Below are 20,568 nucleotides of genomic sequence, written 5' to 3' on the forward strand. Positions count from 1 at the left end.
TTTGACCCAAAGAGATGAGATTGCTGAGTCAGACTGTGAGGGAAGCTGGACCAGCATCAGCCTGGCCCCTGACCCTCTTTTCTCTATGCAGGCCATACAATGTTCTCAATGGGTTAAACTGGGGGTGAGGAAGGATGTCTACAGCCACCTGCCCAGGCTAGCACTGTTGTTCCAAAGGCTCATTCAGTCCCTGTGACCATGGCATGGGCCTTGCTTATGATGCCCTAGAGAAAACCAACAGAGAATCACTTAATTTCCCTCCTGCCATCCAAGCAGGGCAGCAGCATGACTTGTTAGTCCCTTTAGAACAATTTAAGTGACATCAGTCAAGAGCATCCTTTGCTGTGGGCTCACAAGAGGACACAGCATCCCTCCCACTTCATCACCATCAGTCTGACTCAACCACACACGCACAAAAAACACGTGGGGAGGTCAGGACAATCTTCTCCTGGAGCTGTAGAGCTGCAGTCAGTGACAGCTCACTTCGCCCCTGCCCAGAGCTGTCCCCAAAGAACAGACAGCCTTGGGCCATGCTCAGTCATTTGCACTGTAAAGAAATATTTCTGGGATACTGTAAAATGCTTTCAGAGCTCTGCTTCTCCCCTCATTGCATTTCAATCTCTGCTATATGATGTTTCCCTAGGGCCCTGTGGGATGGGTGTCTTGCCTTCTTTTCCTATTGTCCCCTTTGGGCTTTTCCAGCTCTGAGTTCTTGCCATGATCCCCAGCCCTGAGGCACCTCTGCCCGGTATCTGGACGTGCTGTCAGGCTGCATTTTGGGAAACTGAGTACCTGGAGTGAGCATAAGGAATATTATTTCCATTTCACCACAGGTAGTGTTTTTGTGATGATGGAATTTTGACTTTAGAATAAAAATGATGTATATATATATATGTATATATTTTTTTTTCCAAAGAAATCTTTGACGAGTTAAAATTTCAGATTTCATTTAAAAATCCTACTCTGATGGAAATTCTTTCACCAGACCTTGCTCCTGACCATAACTCATATGATAACCTCCCCTCCTCTACTCCCATGGCTTATGGCTGCATCCATATCCCTCCTGAAGCAGGTTGTATTTGGGAGAAGACACAGCTGGTGCAACCCCTTCACCTCTGTGTGGCATGAGGCAGAGAATATAATTTTCTGATTTTTTTTTTTTTTTTTGGTCATATATTCTTGCACATGGGAATAATCCTTGTGGAATTACAAAAAAAAAAAAAAAAAAAAAAAAATCATTGAGAAAAACACAAGGGCTGATAATATGCAGGTTTTGCTTCCTCCCTCCCTTATCCCCTACAACCTCTATTCAAAAAATCAGACACAGTTCACGGCAACGTTTTAGACGGGTTTGTACATGTATTTGGTACAAATAAACAAAAATATGTGCATTCTGTTTCATAGAGCTTACATCAATCTGACATTACTTGAATCACAAAACAGAAATACTCCAGCTAATAAATACGTCTGTGGATGAAAAATAAAAATCTATACATAAAAAATTCCAATGTCTGCTAAAGGAAATGTACACTTATATACACACTGTAAACAATAGTAATGCAACCCAACTGCAGTCCAGCTCAGGCTGACGGGGACCTTCTTTCCTCCTTGGATGGGACTCGTGAGAGTCTCCTGGCATCGAAGCTGCTCTTCACCATCCTCAACACTCGGCTCGTCGAAGCAGCAAGGTCTGGCGATGCGATAGGGACACAAAGCCGGCGCGATGAGGTGAGAGCTGCTGGGTGACCAAGGGATGGGGGCTTTGGGAAATGGCCTGCTTGGTGAATTTGGAGAAATGGGGCCATACCCTCTGTGGGTCACACACTTGGCGATCCAGAGAAGTCAACGGGGTCAGACCGAATTCGCTTCCTGAAGGTCTGAGCCCATTTTTCCAAAGCTGGGAGAGCTCAGAAATTAAGGGATTCAAAGGGAAAAGCACAAGCTTAGATACTCAGGGTGTATTTCGTACAACACTGTCCTTCCCCTGTCAGCAAACGCAGCCCCAATCTCCCCTAAACGAATCTCTGCATGTACAGATTCCAGTCCTGGCACGGACTCTTCAGATGCAAGGTGCTGAATGAAAGAAGGGACCTGGCTTGGGTGAGAAATAGATATATAATATGGATGTGTGTGCTTAAACAGACTTTATCCTCATTTTCTCTCCTGTAAAGGATTGGGATGAAGAAGCAGAAAAACCCCAGACTAGTCTTTCTTTCCCTTCCTCGTGCTTTCAAGGGACAGGAGGTTGTAAATGTAAATATTTCAGAATTGGAACAAAAGAAAGGAGGAGATTTAAAAGATCAGGGAGAAGTGTAAGAGGTAATTTCAGCTCATTCTTGGGAATGAACAGCTTGCCAGCAATTGCTAAATTGATCTGCCCTTTCCTCAGTGCCCAGTGCAGTGCAGTCCATATGTCTTGTTGGGGTTAACTGCTAGGAGGAAAATATTTGGACAAAATCTGTAGGTCTTTGTGCATCCAGTTCAGAGTCCATTGCACTGAGTAAAAGGCAGGAGGGTGTTATGGGTGCTGAGGTAGGGCCCACTCTGAATGTCTCAGCATGAAAGAAAGTAAAAAATAAAAGAAATCTACATTTTCCTTGATTTTAATTTCCTTTAAAACTAAAAACCAGCAGAAAGAAAGTCGCGTTCTCCATGCTGTGCTAGGACACTTTCATCTCCTTTGACAGCCACCCTTAAGAGGATTGTCTGGACGTGCAGTAGGTATGAATATGCCTAATGGGTCTGGGGGACAGTGCTGGTGTGGATGAGTTTCCATCCAGGACATACTCAGCATTGTGTCCCCACCCTTGGGCTTCATGTTCCTCTTCTTTATTTACCCTTAGACCAGGACCTCACACTCGGGGGCTGTGAGCAGGGAAAACAAACAAACAAACTCTATCAACACTGCTTTTGGCCACGATAACCAAGAGTAATTGCTGCTAACCAACAAAGGCTTTGATGTGTCAGGAAGGGGGGAAGCCACTTGGGAAAAGAGTTCTGAGTCTAGAATCACAGAATCCTTTAGGTTGGGAAGGAGCTTCAAGACCCTCCAGGCCAACCATCATCCTGACCTACTGAGTGCCATCACTAACCCAGGTCCCTGAGTGCCACATCCACGTCTCTTGAGTGCCCCCAGAGATGGGGACCCCACCACTTCTTTGGGCAGCCCATTCCAGTGCTTGATCACCCCCACCATGAAGAAATTCCTCCTGATCTCCAACCTAAACGTCCCCTGGTTCAATCTGAGACTGTTTCCTTGTGCTCTGGTATGGTCCCGACTGGGGAAAAGATGGATCCACAAGAGGGAGCTCCCACTGCACTTCAGCTCCCTTTAAGCTGTGGCTCTGTGAGTAGTGGGAACAGGCCCAGCCTCACCCACCCCACCTTGCTCAGCCACAGCTAGGAATACGTCTTTATTCCATGTTGTTTGAGAGAAAGAGCAAGTGGGGATAAGAAGGGGAGAGAAAAAGACTGGGGATGACCAACATCAAAAGGAGTCTCCACGTCACAGAGGGATGCAGGCCGGAACAAGATGGGTTGCAAATTTCCCACTGGAAAGTGAAATGAGAAACACGTCGCAGGTTGGAGTTAGAGAAGAGAGGCCTGCACACCTGCTGGCATCAGTGTATGCATCTGGACTGCTCCTCTGGGCTAAAACCAGGCTGCGAGGAAGTGGCAAAGCTGTGGGCACCGCAAACACGATGGCTGAGAGCCAGGATCCCCCAGCTCTGCTCGGGAATACCGCAGTCTGCTCACCCTCGAAAGAAAAGGCTTGGGATACAGGTTCTGTCCAGCCCTGTAGCCCTACAAGCCCCCAGCCCACTGTCTAAAGGGTCAGCTGCCAGCTACTGCTCACAGCATCCGTTCGGGATGCTGCCTCTGGATGGAAATGTTATCACGTGTGCTAAGGCAGAGTTGGCACCTGTTGGGGTTCAATCCTTCCAGTAGCTTTTGTGGTGGTGTTTTTAAGGCAAAGGAGATGTTCTGGTTTCCCTTAATTGCACAGCTTCTTCCAAAGTCAAAGAGAACCATCCCATGGGAGGAAACAGCTCTTTTCCTAAGGCCAGATCCACCCCACACCTTCCCCTCTTGCCACAGCTCGTTAAAATGGGATGTGCCATTGGCTCGTATTTGAGGAACCCATAACCCCGTAGAAGGGGCTGACCTCCCCGTGGGGGAAGCTTGTACAACCTTTGGGCAGCTGCATTTTATACCTGATTGCTGCTTCCAGTCTGCCTGACAGACCCACGGGTGGCATCCCTTCATGTTTCTGCTAGATACAGCTAAAGAAACCATCGAGAGCTGTCCCGGTGCCTTCAGATATCTGTCTCTCTCAGCCCACAGCAGTCTGTTAAGTCATAGGTTTGATAGTCAATGGTTTCCGTAAAGTCATGAGGGATCCCGATAGAGACAGACTCCACCTCGGTTTTGTAAGAGGCTGTCACCCCCCCTTTGCTGGAGCCGCCCCGGATTTTGTTAGAAAGGCTGTTCATCTTTTCCTTCAGCTGGGTGGACGCTGGCTTCTGGAACGGAGTGAGCATTTTCCAGCCCTTGAAGCTGAGCGTTCGCCTCTTACCGGCCCTCTCCTGCAAGGAGGAGTTAAATAGGAATGAGCTGTGCAGGGTGCTGATCCTGGGCCTCAGGTCCGTCTCGGAGCCTCGCACGGAGCTGTTCATGGAGGCCCCTCGCCAGTGGTGGTCGTAGACGCGCCAGATGGGACGTCGTCGCCGGTGGCATTGGCACTTGAGCAGCCTGATGAAGGCTCGCTTGAACTCCTTGCTGGAGCAGGGGTAGATGATGGGGTTTACGCAGCTGTTGAAGTATCCCAGCCAGAAGATGACCTTGAAGACCATTTCCGAGGGCTTCAGAGATGGGAAGAAAGAACCTAAGAAGAGATTAAAAGAAAAAAGGTTAGAAGGGGGAGGACGTGGCAGCACAGGGTAGCACAGGTGGTGGAGAGCCCTGTCTGGAAGGCAAGCTTTGCAGAGAAGGCTGAAGGCATGATTTTATTAGGTCCTTGGCTTGCAATGCCATTGTGACCAGAGTGAAGATCTGCAGGACTGGAGGGCACGGAGCAAAAAAATAGAAAACACCATATCCATGGCAGGAGCCTTCTAGCCCCCATTGCAAAAGGGGTCAGAGCAATGGACCCAGCACAGCTGTGAGCCGTCAGGTCAAGCCCATAGAGCTTGGAGACAGGCTGTTAATTACATTATGGAAGTAAACTATGTTATGAATGTTAATTATACTAATTCCTGCTACTTGGAAAAGCTCTTTGTCCACCCACACCCCTATTTCTACTTCTGTGCTGGAGGATCCCACTGGCTGTCTTGATGTAAAAGCTGGGGAGTTGTTTTGCAGCCAGAAGATGTCAGTGTTGCTCCCACATGGCCCCATCACTTAGTATTCCTTACTCAGATCTGAAATAACTTTCTGACTCAGCCTTAATTTCTCTTAATTTTAGCTCTGGATGACAAATCATGCCACCATGTGACTGAGCGTTAATTTGTATTTTAGTAAATAACATTAGCTCTGGATATCATTATTATTTTCCCCATGCTCAAAAGCCTGGTGTCAAAACAGTAAAACAGGTGCCAGGAGCCAGAAATTCAGGACCGAGGCTCTGAACTTCCACAGACTGCATTAAAGCCCCCCAGTGTTTTTTTTTTTTTCCTTTTTTGTTTTATTTTTTACTTTTTTTTTTTTTTTTTTTTTTGAGAAAATCCATCATCCAGGAAACCCAAAGCTCTTATTTCAGCAAAGCTTTCCTCCACCCATTCCTAATCAGCCCAGAGTCTGCAGCCAGACTCAGTGTGCCAGGTACGTGGGCTACCCCATCACAGACAGATCTCAGCATTTTCTGACGCTTAGGCAGGGAAAACACATACGCAGACGTGTGCCTTAAATATCTGCCGAAGGCCAACTCAAGTCAAAGGGCTGGAGCACATGCTGGTGTCAATATGTGCTGCAGGAGGCAGTGAATAAGGACAGCCAGCAGGGCTGATGGCTCTGTGATGAAAAGACCTGGGGCCAGCACGGAGATGGATGGCGTTTGCGGAGTAATGAGCAGCCCCTGGTGTTGGAGCCCACGGTTTTGAACAGAGAAGTAGTGCCGGGGTTGTAGTGCCCCTGCTGTGGCTGTGTTTGCTTAAAGGGATTTATTCCTTCTGGGACAGGGCTGAGATTTATAGGTTGGCGCTCGGCTGCTTGAATCACCACGTTGAATTCTAACCACAGCAGAAACACTGCCCTGAGTGTTTGGTTAGCCAGGAGCTAAAGACCCTAGGGGTGCTGGGGGCAATCTCCATTTCCTTAATGTCTCCGTTCTCCATCCAGCCAAGGTTTTAAGCCTTTTCCTTTCCTTGAGCAGCCTGCAGCCCACCCCCAGGACCTCCACACACCATCCTGATGCAATGTGGATCATCAGTGGGTTCCTAGGACCAGCAATCGGTTCCTTGAACCAGTGGTGTGTTCCTAGGCCTAGTGGTGGGTTTATATGATCAGCACCAATTCCTCTCCTCAATCTCAGCTCTCAGCAATAACACCTGTGTGTGTTTTCCTGCCTGGGCTCCTCCATGCTCCATCCTGGTGCAAACCAGACTCTGAGGCCATGTGTTACCTGCAAGGGGCTCCCTGGCTCTCAGCTCTGCAGGGAGACCTTGTGTTGGCCTCAGTGTGAGCATATGGGGCCAAGATAGGTGAAGGAGCCCATCAAGCATGGATTCCCACCCATATCTTTGTTAGGGGAGAGGTTCCGTGCCTCAGTTTACCCACTGTAGAATGGGGTTCATTACCATCATCTCTGTACGGTGCTGTTGGGGACCCTGTTTGCAGTGCTCTCAGTTCCTAGAGGAGCTGTGGCTTTATGTAGCTTTTATTTTAACTTGAGAGAGAGGAAAAAAAAAAAAAAAGCTATGGTAACAAAGCAAATAAAAGAAGAAACTCTTTAGAAATGAAGCTAGTGATTACTGCTTGAGCCAGGCTACTTAAGAGATTGGTGCTTGTTTAGCCTGTTGGCTGTTAAAATAATAATTTATATCTAGTGTTTAGTGCTTCATTGCACAAGGCAGTTTCCGTACAACATTCTTTGTTTTAGCATCCAGATAAAAAAGACAAACTGGGAAAAAAGCACAGCTACGACTTCCTTGAATTTCAACTTTTGGCTACTTTTCACTCTCTAGAACCTCGTGTGCATCTGAAGACAAAGGGCTCATTGCCATCCTCATTACCATGCAAATAAGCGTGCCCCTTGGAAGAGACGTGTACGGAGTGCATCCATAGCTTCCTCATTCAATCACACTGGGATGAAAAAAGTGGGCAGGGAGTCCCCAGAATGGGTCTCTGGCTGGTGACTTTGTGCATGCTGGAGCATCTGACTGCCTTGGTAGGCAATGGGAAGCAGATCTTAGGGGAGAGCTTGTGGCTCTTATGTAGTGAATGAATAAAGTATGAAGGGAATTGGCCCTCACTTTCATACACACAAGCACACAATGACATTTTGATAGAGGGTTTATGAACTGGGCTATGTAGTGGTGATTCTATAGGAACATGGATGATGTTGGGATGCCTGGAAGAAAGCACAAAGTAATGGGCACCTGAAGAGCTCAGGAAACAGATACTTCCAAGGTTCAGAAACAGAAAATGGGAATAAAACTTCAGGTATAGAAATGGGGAGTGATACATCACACTTTAGCCTGATCAGTCAGTGTATGAGCACATTTTGATGATGTGGCCCAAAAAATGTCAAAGACAGAACAGGGCATTATCAAAGGCAGAACATGGAGCCCAAATATCGTAGAACTTGTGCCATGTCATGTTTTTTTAAATCCCAGTTGTATCTTGGTCTAGGATGCTCCAGGATGAGGCTCATCTTTCTTATTTGCCACTGCCTGGTCAAGAAAGGCTCTGGACGTCCTGCTGAGAACTTTTCATTCTCCTAATATATAAATTTTTTATAACATTACTGCTGGGGGGTTTAAAATTCCTTTTGAGTTTTAGTCCATAGGGAATTTTCTAAAAGGTCATTTCAAATCTTGCTGAGCCTTCATACTCATGTTGGAGATCTGAACAAGGACTGCAGGTCCTGCTGGAGCCCTTGATAATTATCTTCAGCAGGATTAAGAAATTAAGAAAGCTGCAGGTGAATTCTCAGGGAAAGCTTGTCCCCACCATGTAAAGAGACCAGAGTCACAGTCTAAATGTGATCAGAAGATCAAATTTTTTTTTTTTTTTTTTTTTTTTTTTTGACGGTGCAAAATTTGAGCCAATAAAATATGCACTCTGAAGGCAAAAAATCAATTTATTTGGTTTTCTTACAGTGGATGTGTGCCTGTATGCCATGTATATACCTACACATTTTTTTCCTGTCACCCTGCTCATATCTGAGAAAAAAAAACATCCAACTACAAACTTCTGAACCCAGGGCTAAAGTCCCCAAAGCTGTAACACGCAAGTGGATGCAAGTGGGTGCAATCTCCCCTCCATGCACCCAAACACTTAGCTTTTTTTTTTTTGTTGTTGTTATTATTTTTTTTTTTTACGCTGTTTAAGCTAGCACAATCTCGTGATCTTTCCCTGTCTGCACTTCTCCACCCTGCCCTCTCCATGACTCAGCCGAAGGTGATATCACTGGATTGTTTGGAGAGTTGCTGGTCCCAGTGTTCAGCACACAAAAAAATAAAGCAAAACAAGGAAAAAAGACAAATGCACAAGTGAAAGTGGATCCAGTCCAATCTAAATTCTGGCCCTGGCTCCCAGTATGCAGCCAGAATCTGTGAGCAGGCTTGCTTTCTGCTGCAGTTGGCAGGAGCATCTTTGTTTTAAAAGGTCCCTGCTTTTACAGCATGTCCTGAATAGTCCAGGGCACAAAAATGCTGCAGACGTGAGAGAAGGTGGGTGAGCCAAAGAGCCAAAGTGATGCCCCAGTGCTCTGACATCACGAATGGAAATTCAAGGACCAGCAGGATCACTTAGACTGAGAAACTGCCTTGCTGTTGCTTGGTGTGAACTTTGTATGAGGAATGGCTCTGGATACAAATAGCTCATGGAGAGTTAGACCTTGCACGTGTTAATAGAGAACAATTATTCACTACCTTTTCCACTACAAGGGGCACCAAGGAGGATGAAGGGTAGTGGGTGGTACGATGAAAATGAAGAAAAGGGGGTGGTTCATCTCAGAGCATGTTCCTCAGCAGGAGGCTGTGGATGCTAAAAGCATTCAAAAATGATTGGACAAACTCATGGTAAAGAAAAAAAAAATCTACCATGGTGCCAACCCAACTATTCATGAGTTAGGAAGTTCCAGAAATTCATACATAGCATTAGGCCCCTGGGACAGCTGAGCTTCTCCTGAATGTAACCTCCAAGGTCAGGAGGGAATTGAAACTCCCTCAGGATGTGTCAGAGCAGCAAGGCAAGAGAATTGCAGCTGGTATAGAAAAAAACAGGGTGGGAAGTAGTGGGGCTTGCACCCCACCTTGCTATCTCCTTGTGGGACCTCCATGAAGGATGTTATTCCTGATGTGGCTGCCAAGTGATGGGAGAAAGGGCTGGATATCAGCAAGGATTTCTGCCTACGTGTGGGACTGGGAGTCTCAACATCTGGCCAGACTTTCGTGACCTTCTCCTCCATCTACAACTGACAACTTCCTTTGGGCATCCATAGGCATATCAGGGTTTCTAGAGGGTTAATGCCTCCCTGCAGCTGGTGGCATGTCTTGGAGTGATGGGGGAGTTCACTGCCCTCCTAGGACGGATCCAAGAGCTGCTTGGCGTTGGGAGGAGGACAGCGTGTTCGCAGTGACTCCGGCATTTTCCCTGGAGGACGATGGCGTTGGGATATCGGGTGGAATTCCTCAGGCCTGCGAGCCTTCCAGCTGTGGCCCGACCCCATAAACAAGCTGCAGATAAGCCCCAGCTTCCGTCACGCCAACGAAAACCCTCTCAAGCTGCTTGTGTGCATCTTTGCGTGTAGGCATGCCTGCTCGTTTGAACTTCTGCACCCTGACCCTGCTGGGAAGAAAAGCATGGAGAAGCCACCCCTTCCCTGCCCATTGCTACATTATTTTTTCCCATGATGATGGTTGGCTCCTCTTGGAGAGCTCCAGCAATGCCAAAACCCATGATAGGGTGAATGTATCTGGTACCCAGGGTCAATGTGCTGGGGCCCAGGGAAGAATGGCGTTAGGGCTAAGGGCAGCCAGAAAGTTGCAAAGACAGAAGATGCCAGCTTTGTAGGGGATGAGGGATCTGGAAAACATTGGTATTTTCAATAGCATCTCAAATTCAAGTACTGACTGCAGTTTGCCCATCAGCAAGAGAATCATAATGTGGCAGAGCCCTGTTCTGATATTTACTGTTCTATTTCACTAATCCCCAAACATTTTCCCTAACCTCTAGGCAGTATGGTCCTGGTGATATCTGCATGGCTTTCCTCTAAATTACGCCACATTGGTAGCAACTTGACTGAAATGTGCCTCATTCCCCTCAAAGCTTGCACCGGGGCTTTTCTCAAAACAATGCTGTGAATCGGGACCACTAAGGGCCATCACCGCCATGAGGACGTTTCCAAGGCATCAAATTACCTGAAGATTGATTCATCTGACTAAGTTTAGTTATCTAAGCAGATAGTTTAGTTATCTAAGCAGGTCCCTGGGCTGTTTTTACACTCAGTGACTTGGTCAGTACTGCCAATGGAAAGGATGGAGCAATCCACCTCATCCTGAAGCATAAATCCCTACTGGCCAGGTGAATCACGCTCAGTCTCTGCTGTCTGGACCCAGATGTCTTGTTCTTGGGGAGACACCATGTTATGGGCAAATAACATTACTGTAGATGAATTTCACCCTTAATGCCATTGGAATCTGGTGGCCTCCTCCTGTTTTAGGAGGAATCGAAATGTTTTCATGCATCCCTCCTGTGCAGGATAGGGACTGCTTCATCAGCAAACCTCCCATGGTGGTGAAGGGTGGCACAGAGAGTCACACAGGTACATTGACACTGCTATCTCATAGAAACCTAACAAGGGCTTTCAAGTCTTAGATTGTGCAAAGTGCTAATTTGTTCAGCATGTTCCAGCTAGATCTCTCTGGATAAATTGTGTCCAAGGAGCAAATTCACTCCAGGGACTGCTCTCAAAAGTCCACCAGGACTTGACTATGCAGTCTCACAACATTTCCCCAGCAGCTTCTGGGGTCCTTAATTACATCGAAATGCCTTCATGCCACATCACGGGGCATGCAATGTAAAGAATCTATTTAAGACTGAAGATCCACTCTACTGGAGACTCACAACTCCTGCAAGAGAGTAATTTTTTTTTGTAGGACCACTGGGGCATTGCACAGGGCCAAGAGAGGCTTTGTGCCAGGGACTGTAAAGTACACAGTCTGCTCTAGTCTACGCTGCAGCCCATGCTCTGGGGGACCATCGTCTGGGATTTGTAAACCTTTTTTAGCAGTGTCTGATACTTAGCTTTGTTCCTGAGAAAGTTGTAGTAATTTGCTGGGAACCATTGGGCAAACATAATGCACAAAGCTTTGTTACCCTGAACTGAATATCCTGCCTTCCATCTTTTATTAGGGATCTATAAAGAAGAATGTCTTGCTCATAATAATGAAAGAATAATTCATTTACTGTTAGGGACTGTAGCCTGCCACTGAACAGTAGTTGACACACAGAGCCCTGGGTCTGTAGAAGAGCCAAGAACGGATTCCCATGATTTCCAAATCTGTAGCCCTGTGGCATGATCATAAAGCCATCATTTTAAACCATATCTGTCAGCAGGATGAGGACTGAGAATTTTTCCCTGCTTTCTGATGTTCAGCATGAGCTCTGAATCAGGCAGGGCTGGGTAGAGCAAAGGGAGAGACACTTTGAAACAAGAACTGGCCTTGAATACTGCAAACCAAGCTCACTTCTCCATATAACAAAGCTTTTGAAATTACTTAGGTGAAAATTTTGGAAGGAAATGAAGAGCAGGAGTGAATACTTGCCTTACACATTAATGAAGGCAGTTAGCTCCCCCATGCCTGCAATGAAGCCTTAAGACTGCTGCTGACCATTAATCCCGGGCCACCTGATGAACCTGTCATCACAAGGGCTTTGCTCACAATGTGGTGGAAAACACGGACAATTCAGTGTCTAAAATGTGTCTAAAATTTAGTGTCAAGATGGACTGCTTGGTCCATCTGCTGAGAAGGAGAGAGGCTGGGCAGCAGAATCAGGGCCACAGATAATGCTCAACTCAACAGAGTCAGTAGCAGGATGGGCTTTAAAAATGAGTCACAAGAATAAGAAGAGAAAGGTTTTTTTTTTTTTTTTTTTTTTTTTTTTTTTTTTTTTTTTCATCTGTCACCTCGCACAGACTCCCTTAAAGGTAGTATTTTTGCACTATGTCTTACGCCTGGGAAAGATGTATATCCAACTGCCTGTTCCTTAACAATTCACAGATAATAGCCTGGCTCCAACCCCAAAGGGGACTTTAAAACAAACCTTAAAATCATGAGACTCAGCAAAAGGACATAAATAAAATTAGGAAAATAATAACAATAAAAAAAGCAACAAACCCACGTCTGGAAGACTGGCCAATTTGGCAAATCCAAAGGGAGATATCAGGAAGGTTCTTATTTGCCTGATACAAATGAGGAAAAATAGCAATAATAGGTCTCCAGAGAGAAGGAAAAAGTCAGGGTAACCGAGCTGCATGTCAAGAGCTCTTGCCTTTCTGTCTGAGCTGGAAGACAACTGGAATTTGCTTGCTGATGTTACAGTGAGCACAACAGAGACCGCAGTGAGATTCTTGCCCGCATGGCTAAAGAGAGGAAACAAGCTTGGAGCCGACTCTGAAAAGAAAATTTCCATCTGGCTCGGGATCTGAATGAACAGAACGGCCGCTCAATGTTGCTAGGTTCCCTCTGGGGAAGTCAAAAATCGGAGTGTCATTCAGCGAGGAGCATTTCCGTGGCTCCTTTGTGCAAAGGACGGGTGTCCTCAGCAGGAAGGTCTTGCCATGGGAGTCCTGTGTGGGCTCACCGGTGACACAAACATGATGCCAGTCCCTCAGACTTCTCAGGCATGGACAACCTTGTCCTTAACTACTGGCTGGCATCAAACTCCCTTTTGGTTGGCCGTAACTCCTAGGAGCACAGGGCTAACAGCCCACCAGCTGTGTCCGTAGCTTCCTGATGCTTGTGTTGTTCCCCCACAGATGTGACTTCTTAAACATCAGAGCTCAGAGACATTTTGGACATCCCAGTGTATCTTTATCGGCCTACTGCCAGTGGCTACCAATAATTCCATGCTTTGTAGCCTCATGGCAGCTTGTTTATGAGCACAGGAGGTCACCACCACCTCACCAGACACCCTCCTCCCTTCCCCTCTCTGCTGTTCCTCACCCCGTGACACAAAATTTGACTTGAATGCCCCTTTTTCAAGCAGTACAAGTAGGAGCAACCCATCCACACAGAACATCACTGTCATCAGCACCCGCTGAGGGTTTCTGTTTCCTCCCAGTGGACCACAGTCAAACAGGAATAATCCAATGAATCTGTTTTTTAGTCTTTGCTGGAAGAGGTTCCCAATGGACCTCACACTAGTGTGACATCTAATCAATGTTAGGAAATATTGCATGACTTTTTCAATTAAAACGTTTCCTTCATGCACTATTTTGAAGAAATCAACAGGAACTTTATGATCTTCAGTGCTGTAATTTAGAGAGATGAAAGCATAGTGTAGAGAGAGCAGAGAATTTGGCTGAATACCAAGAAAAGTCCCCCATAATCAAAGGAGAGAGACAGCAAAAAGGATTCGGGAGGGATCTGTTGAAGATTCATCACAAGACAGAACTTGAGAAAACCTGCGGTATTGTGATGACAAACTTCCCAGCAAGGTGGGTAAGTTAGTAGAGTCGCTGCTATGATTTATGCCTCTGATAAATTGTTTGACACATATATTTCATGGAATGTCATTAAAGCTCTTTTGCAAATAGATTGAAGAAATGTTTCTTCAGCCCTTGCCACAAAGACCTCTGTGCTTTGCTATCTATAAATAGTGAATGAACATAGCACAGGGCTTTAGACCAGTTGTTCTCCAGCTTTTCGGAACCAAAGACTGTTAATCCTCATCAGTTTTTGCAGACTGCATGGCTCCCTTAATAATCTGTTTTCCATGAACCATTTACTGAGCCTTCATGAACCATCAAGGTCTGGAGGCCACAATTTGGGAACCACTGTTCTAGACCACTTGTTCTTGCATTTGTTGGCAAGTGCAATGGCACTTTGTGCTGAGCACTGCAAGTGGCTTCCTTGGTGCAACTCCTTTCAATAGCCCTAAGCATCTTCAGAAACTTTCCTCTGCAAATAACTGCCAATCCACTGTGCCTACCATGAAAAGCCTGGCTTCAACACATATCCAAGATGAAATGTCCCTTTTCTATCAACCTGTCACCTCCACTATTGTAAGAAATATTGAGAACATGTATTATTTTTTTTTCCAACTAAATGGCAAGCTTGGGAAATCCTGGAGAAAAGGAATGGAGGGGAATGATTCCCAAGCAAGTCATCCGAGTCTTGGAAAAACCACTGTGTGTGCTGGGTCGGTCCCAAGACTACTCTTTGTTTTTCCAACTCAGAAGTTCTTTTCTCTGCACTTGGTTTTCTAAGAATGTGAACTCACCCGCCCCGTCCTGTTTACAAGCTCGTAAATATGTGGATCAGATTTGGCTGTGGGGTAGGCTTTGGAAGGGCTGAATCCTGCTGGGAACACATGGCATTTTATGTACACTGAGGCCAGATCTGAACCGCACAAAGGAAAAAGGCAATTTTTCACTGGGCCCAACCCAACACAGGAAAAATTCTCCCCCAGAGCAAAATTCACGAGCCCTGATTTTAACTTACATTGTGGAACGAGAAGATCTCACCTTGGGTGGGCGAACATCACCCGGCCACAAATAGAGACGGGACTATTGACCTAAAAGGTGGAAACCTGTTCTCAGCTGATTGCTGGCAAGGTTTGTGGAGAACTCGCTGGTGGCGGGATGCCAGCGCTCAGCAAACACGCTATCAGAGGAGGTGTGGGAGCTTCCTCAGTGCCTTTCCACCATGCCGGTCCCAAGGACATTGTGTTTATATCAGAATCAAGCAGACAGCACGTCACCGGCCACGGAGCCTGGCACCGCACCGCTCGCAGCCCGTGCCCCTTCCCGGGGCTGTGAAGGATGCTGAATACCATCCTTGGGAGAGCAACGCACTATGACGCCACGGAGGAAAGGGTGGGGAAGAAAGGCTGGGGGAGGTTGGTATTTTCAGCCTTCGTCAAAAATTAGGATTGGCTGTGCAGGCTTGGGAGTGGTTATTCAAGACCAGCCAGGCAATTGCGTGTTTCTTGTCAAGCCTGGTGCGGAAAATCCTCCGACACAAGCCCTGTTTCCGCACCAAGCTGCAAGGCACAGCCCTTCTAGGGTTGGCTTGCATGGCAAAATCTGCAGTTTCTCATCGCTTGCCTTTCTGACAAGAAGCAAAACTTTTAAAAAAAACTTTGTACTTCCTTCTCTCCAGCCTGAAGTTATTCAGATGAGACAGCTGAGAGCTGCTTTGTATCTCCCCCAACCCTAAAGCTGGCTATCAGCTGATACCAAGCTCTAAAAACATTACACTCCCTAATGAGGCTTTTTTTTTTTCACCCCCCAGAAGACAATAGGTCACTGTAACAAGGCTCCAAAAATACAAGTGGAATGCTGAGATAACAACATCCTCATCACTCCCAACAGTTTCTGAAGCCCTTAAATCGAAGAGATAAAATCTCAGGCTTAGTGCTGCATCGGTCGCCGGCAAAGGACACCCCTCCTGATCCTCCAGCTCAGCCGTTGCCCCCATCTCCATGGTGCGGCTCATGTCAGCTGTCTTGATGTCATATCTCGTGACATGGCATGGCACGTCCCTTATCTGGTTGTTCAGCAGCTGTACACTTAAACTGTATCTCTGTAGGTAAAGTGAGCAGGGACAGGGTAAGGGATCCGGTTCTGACTGAGGGGCACCCTGGCTGCTAGCAGGGACCCTGGCCAAATTTTTGGCAAAGGTTTTTAGTGGGCAGCAGAGCCAAGGGATGTGTGCACGTGCAGATCCCTGTTTGGGAGGGTTTGGCTGTGGCAGTGCCAAGAGCATGGCTAACGAATTGATCCTTAATATTGACCCCTAATCTCTTTGGTACCGTTGATGTGGCCAAGGGATATCACTTTGTGCTTTGTGGGAAAAAATGTCCCCAGAGGGGTGTTTGCTACCCAGTGATGAGTGGGGATTCCTGCACACCCACCACCCACACAAGGTTTGTAGGATGCCAGGACTCATGGTCTACAGCAATACGTGGATGGGAGTGACTGTCTGGGTCACACCGCATCACGGGAGGGGAGAGCTGGCCATGCCCAGACCAGAGCAGTCTCCAGGAGATAACCATGCACAACGGTGTCACAACCTGTCAGTGGGAAGAGGTGATAAACCCAGAAAACCCAAGCCATCTTTTTTTTTTTTTTTTTTTCTTATCTGAGACATCCACCTGGATGTCATGGCTGAATAAAAAGTAAAAAGACACAAGATGCAAAGAACTGGCTGCCTGGTTGTGCTAGCATCAGAGATGAACCCGGGACAAGCACAGAGATGCTTGGAAGAAAACTGGCAGCAGCCCCACCACCACCATGGTGGCTTTGTTCAACCTTTACAGACACCTGGAGTGTTATGGAGAAATCTAGGGAGAGAGAATGCAAGAACCTTGCTGCACTGCCTGGTTTAAATGCCTGCACAGGGCAACAGGATCTCTGCTGAGAAGAGATGAGTGTCTCAGAAAGCCTCATTACAGTGATGAGGCTCGTTCTCCACTGACATGCTTCCTGCTCCATCTCTGCCTTATCTCTACTTCTTTTTTAATCTCTGATTCTGAAGGGAAAGGATGGAAATTTGCATTCAATCTTCGTGGCAATTTGCGTACATCCCATGAGATATCTGCCTGCCTCTCTCTCGCCTTTTCACTGGGTAAACAAGCCTTTTTGCCTCCTCTGCTCTTCACTCACTGCTCAGAAGTAATAGCTGTGGGATCTGGGGTGTGCTCCCTGCCTTGATGTGTCCTTGATTCTTAATTGTTTCTTGGATATGCCAATTTTGCACATTCACTTCTTGTTCCAGGGAAATGACCCTAAGAGGACTTTCCACCCCTTCTTAGGAACGTGCTGCTCTTGTGGACAACCCCTGTCAAGACTAGTGTCCTCCCTGGTGATTATTACCTCCTCTTCTTCCACCATCACAAACTTATTTTTCACTCGCCACCTCCTTCTGAGGAGACTTTGGTGGTTCCTCATGCTAGGGGAATAAAAACCATGCCATATATACCTTGCTTTGCTTGTGCAATTCCATTATCAGTGATGTCTAAAGGCAGGTAACCTGCAGATCCGGGGGGAGCTCCCAGTAGGACCCCAAGGTCTCTTGGGCTGTGTGTCTTGTGCAATGAATCTGTCCTTGTGTAGAGACTCTACATTTGCTCTGAGACAGGACACCGCTTCCCTACAGTGCTGACCCACTGTTTTCCTGCATCCAACATGTCAAATTGCCATAATACAAGCAGAAACACAACATTGCCCCAGCTCCTCAAACCCTTAGGACATAAGCCCTCAGGGTGTAAGCCCTCAAGCCCTCTGCTCATCAGACCCTGAGCAGAGGTGTAGACAGAAGCTTTCTGTAGCTCCAGATTCTTATTTTGCCCTTACAAACTTCCTCCAGATACTCAAAATGCTGAAAAGAGCAGTTTCTCTGGCAGCTGAAACCATCTGTCTCAGACAACACCAGTGATTTCAAGACTATCAACTTGTTTGTACCCAGAGACAAATAGCTTGTAATAGTGGGTGAGGATAAGCCATCTGATGGTCCTAACATAAGTGTTATGGCACACATTTGAAGAATATTTGCACGTTGAACTCTCATTAAACCCACATGCATTTAACATGAAAATTGTTCCTGAACAGGAGGATTTTTTTCCTCCTAGTATCAATCCCAGTATTATGTACATTAGTAATATTGTCAGTTCTGGATGAGTGTGTCCCCTCCCCAAATAGCAGCACATGAGAACATTTTGGTGAAATGGTTCTTCGGAGAAACACATTTCTTTCCAGTAACAGTTGATGACTTGATATTTCAGCTGCCTCCCTCACAGAAAGGCTGTCAAGGCTGCTGGCAAAAAGACGTGTGATCCACCTAGGAGCAGTGATTCATAAAGTGTTGGTAATAATAATGAAAGCTCAGATAATAAACAAGCCAAGAAAAGGAACAGATGAACTGGACCAAGAGTGAAAAATGGAGGTAGCTCTTGTGGAAAGCCATGTCCCAGGTCATTGCCCACAACACAGAAGAGAAGCCAAGGAGATGAAAAACGTTCTGAGGAGCTCTACAAGATGATGAAAAGGTCTGGAAAACTTGACTTAGAACATGATGTTAGAGCAGCTTGATCTATTGGCTTTATCCAAGAGAAACTGAAGCAACTTGCTCATGTGTTGCGGTGACGTAGTGGGGAAGCCTTTTCTGATAGCAAAAGACTCTTTAATCCAGCCAAAAATGGTAGAAAAAAACTTAATGGCTTGAAGTTATGGCTAGATAAATTTACACTGGAAAGAAAGCAGTCATTTATAATAGCAAAGATATAAAGCTACTGGCAAAAACATGACTAGAGACGTGGGTTCTCCATTATTTGCAGTTCTGAGTTAATGCTGAGTGTCTTTCTAAGAAAAAAAAAAAGCTGTTTTTGAGTAATGGGCTGAGTTGAAGAAATTATTGAACAAGGCACTTGGGGTTGCAGTCATCAGTAAATCACAGCAGATAGTCAGAGCTTTCCAGCTTTGAAACTGTGACTACGAGTAGCAAACTCAATTCCAAAATGAGGTGGGACCTGAATATAGAAGAGGTGTAAAAATTGCCATGTCACAGAGAGTCTCCAGGTATCATAAGTGCAAGAACCGTTTGAGAAACAGTTGATCTGCTCCAAAAACTGCTTTAATTGGAAATAGTGTTGGACTTTATTCCCCACTGCAAGATTCTTCCCTGGGTTTGACACACGTATGCTGTGATGTCTGCATTTCCATGCATTTGCTCTAAATTAGAGGGGCTGACAACGAGTCAAGCATCTGTGTCAGGAGGTTTAATTGAATATAATGAAGGTTTTGCTTCTTGGGGATCATGTCAACATTAAATTAATTACAGAGAGCTGCAATGTTGATGTTTGAAACCAGTTAGACTCTCTGCACTCTCACATCCAGAGGTAATATCCTTTGGTATGCTGGCAGTTGCCCGCAGCAAACAAAGCTGGGAAGAACCGAGCACCACAGAGCTCTCTCTGGGACCTTCCTCTCAAAGCAAGCTGCTGCCACTTGCTGGCAATGTCTGCTTGGCCCTGTGGATGCCATGAGCAGAGAACAGAGCCAGCTTTGAACAGGCATTCAGGTCCCAGCAGCATTAAAGCTGCATTTCTTGTGCTGCTGAAGAAATCATTGCATGACCTGCTAATGCTGCTGTGCAACTTTGGATACACGACAGAGCTAGAGGGAGCATCCTGGGGTGTCCTTGTGATTTGTTGTTTGGTGCCTAACCTCATGCCCTGTTTTTGGGGCCCACCTGCTTAAGACCCCAGAGGAGATGAAGGAGCAGATGTGTTGATGTAACACTCAGTGGAAAGAGTTTATCTAATAATGTCCTTTTCTCTTCACCTATGTACTCTCTACACTCAGTCCAGCAGAAAACCTGCAACCCAGATCAAGAGATTAAAAAAAAAACAACCCTCAAACCACCAGAATGGCATGTTAAAAAAAAAAAAGGCAAAAAAAAAAAAGCCCTTCCCCTTCCCATACCTAGAGTTTTCTCTGTGCAGACTGTGCTAACACCCCCACCGAAATATCCCCTGCTCCTTGTCAGTGCAAGCCTGTTGCTCTCTCCCCTCCTCTCTGTGGTTGCACCTCACTTTTGCAGGGACAGGTGCCAAAGGACACACGCTTGTTCCTGACCATGCCCAAATGAGGGAAATCAACCCCAGGGCAGCCCTGCCTTGTTCAAACACTTGGCAGACTCTGAGGATTGCTCGGTGGTGCTGCAGTCCTGCACAGCAGCACCACCAGGGCTCGGGAGGTTTTGTGTCCCAGCACCCCCAGCACCCTGCAAAGCTTCTCTTGGTGGTGGTGCTGGGCATGTAACTCCCTTCTTTCCCCATTCTCTCTACCTGATTGCTTCTTTTCCAACCTTATTTTTTTTGGCCTTTTATACCCTGTTCAGAGCCTGCTGTCTGCCTTTTCCTTTGCCATGCTGCTGTCACCCATAAGGGAGAGGTAAAATCTGCTGAGAGTCTCAGAAATGGAATAAACTGCACTGGAAACCAGCCTGAGACTTCAAGGTCCCGAAGCAAGTGGTGGGATGCCACCACAGCTGTTTTCATATTTTCCCAGGAATATACTAGTTTTCCTTCAGGAGGCTTTTTCAACCCCATGTAGGCATGTCAGAAATAGGGGAAGATGTCCTCAGGGTAAAAGCATCTGTCCCTTGTGTGCCTGTC

General features: G+C 46.3%; 1 protein-coding gene across 1 annotated transcript in view; it reads right to left on the reverse strand.

Annotated features, from left to right (window-relative positions):
* Positions 1 to 1,337: 1,337 nt before the first annotated feature.
* Positions 1,338 to 20,568, reverse strand: part of ADRA1D (adrenoceptor alpha 1D) — a 43,739-nt gene continuing 24,508 nt past the window's right edge. The window contains exon 2 of the mRNA XM_068679575.1: positions 1,338 to 4,885. Coding sequence (XP_068535676.1) covers positions 4,317 to 4,885 — 569 coding nt within the window. The 3' untranslated portion in view covers positions 1,338 to 4,316. The remainder of the gene's footprint in view (positions 4,886 to 20,568) is intronic.

The sequence above is a fragment of the Anas acuta genome, chromosome 4 (genome assembly GCF_963932015.1).
Source record: "Anas acuta chromosome 4, bAnaAcu1.1, whole genome shotgun sequence".
Classification (NCBI taxonomy): Eukaryota; Metazoa; Chordata; class Aves; order Anseriformes; family Anatidae; genus Anas; species Anas acuta.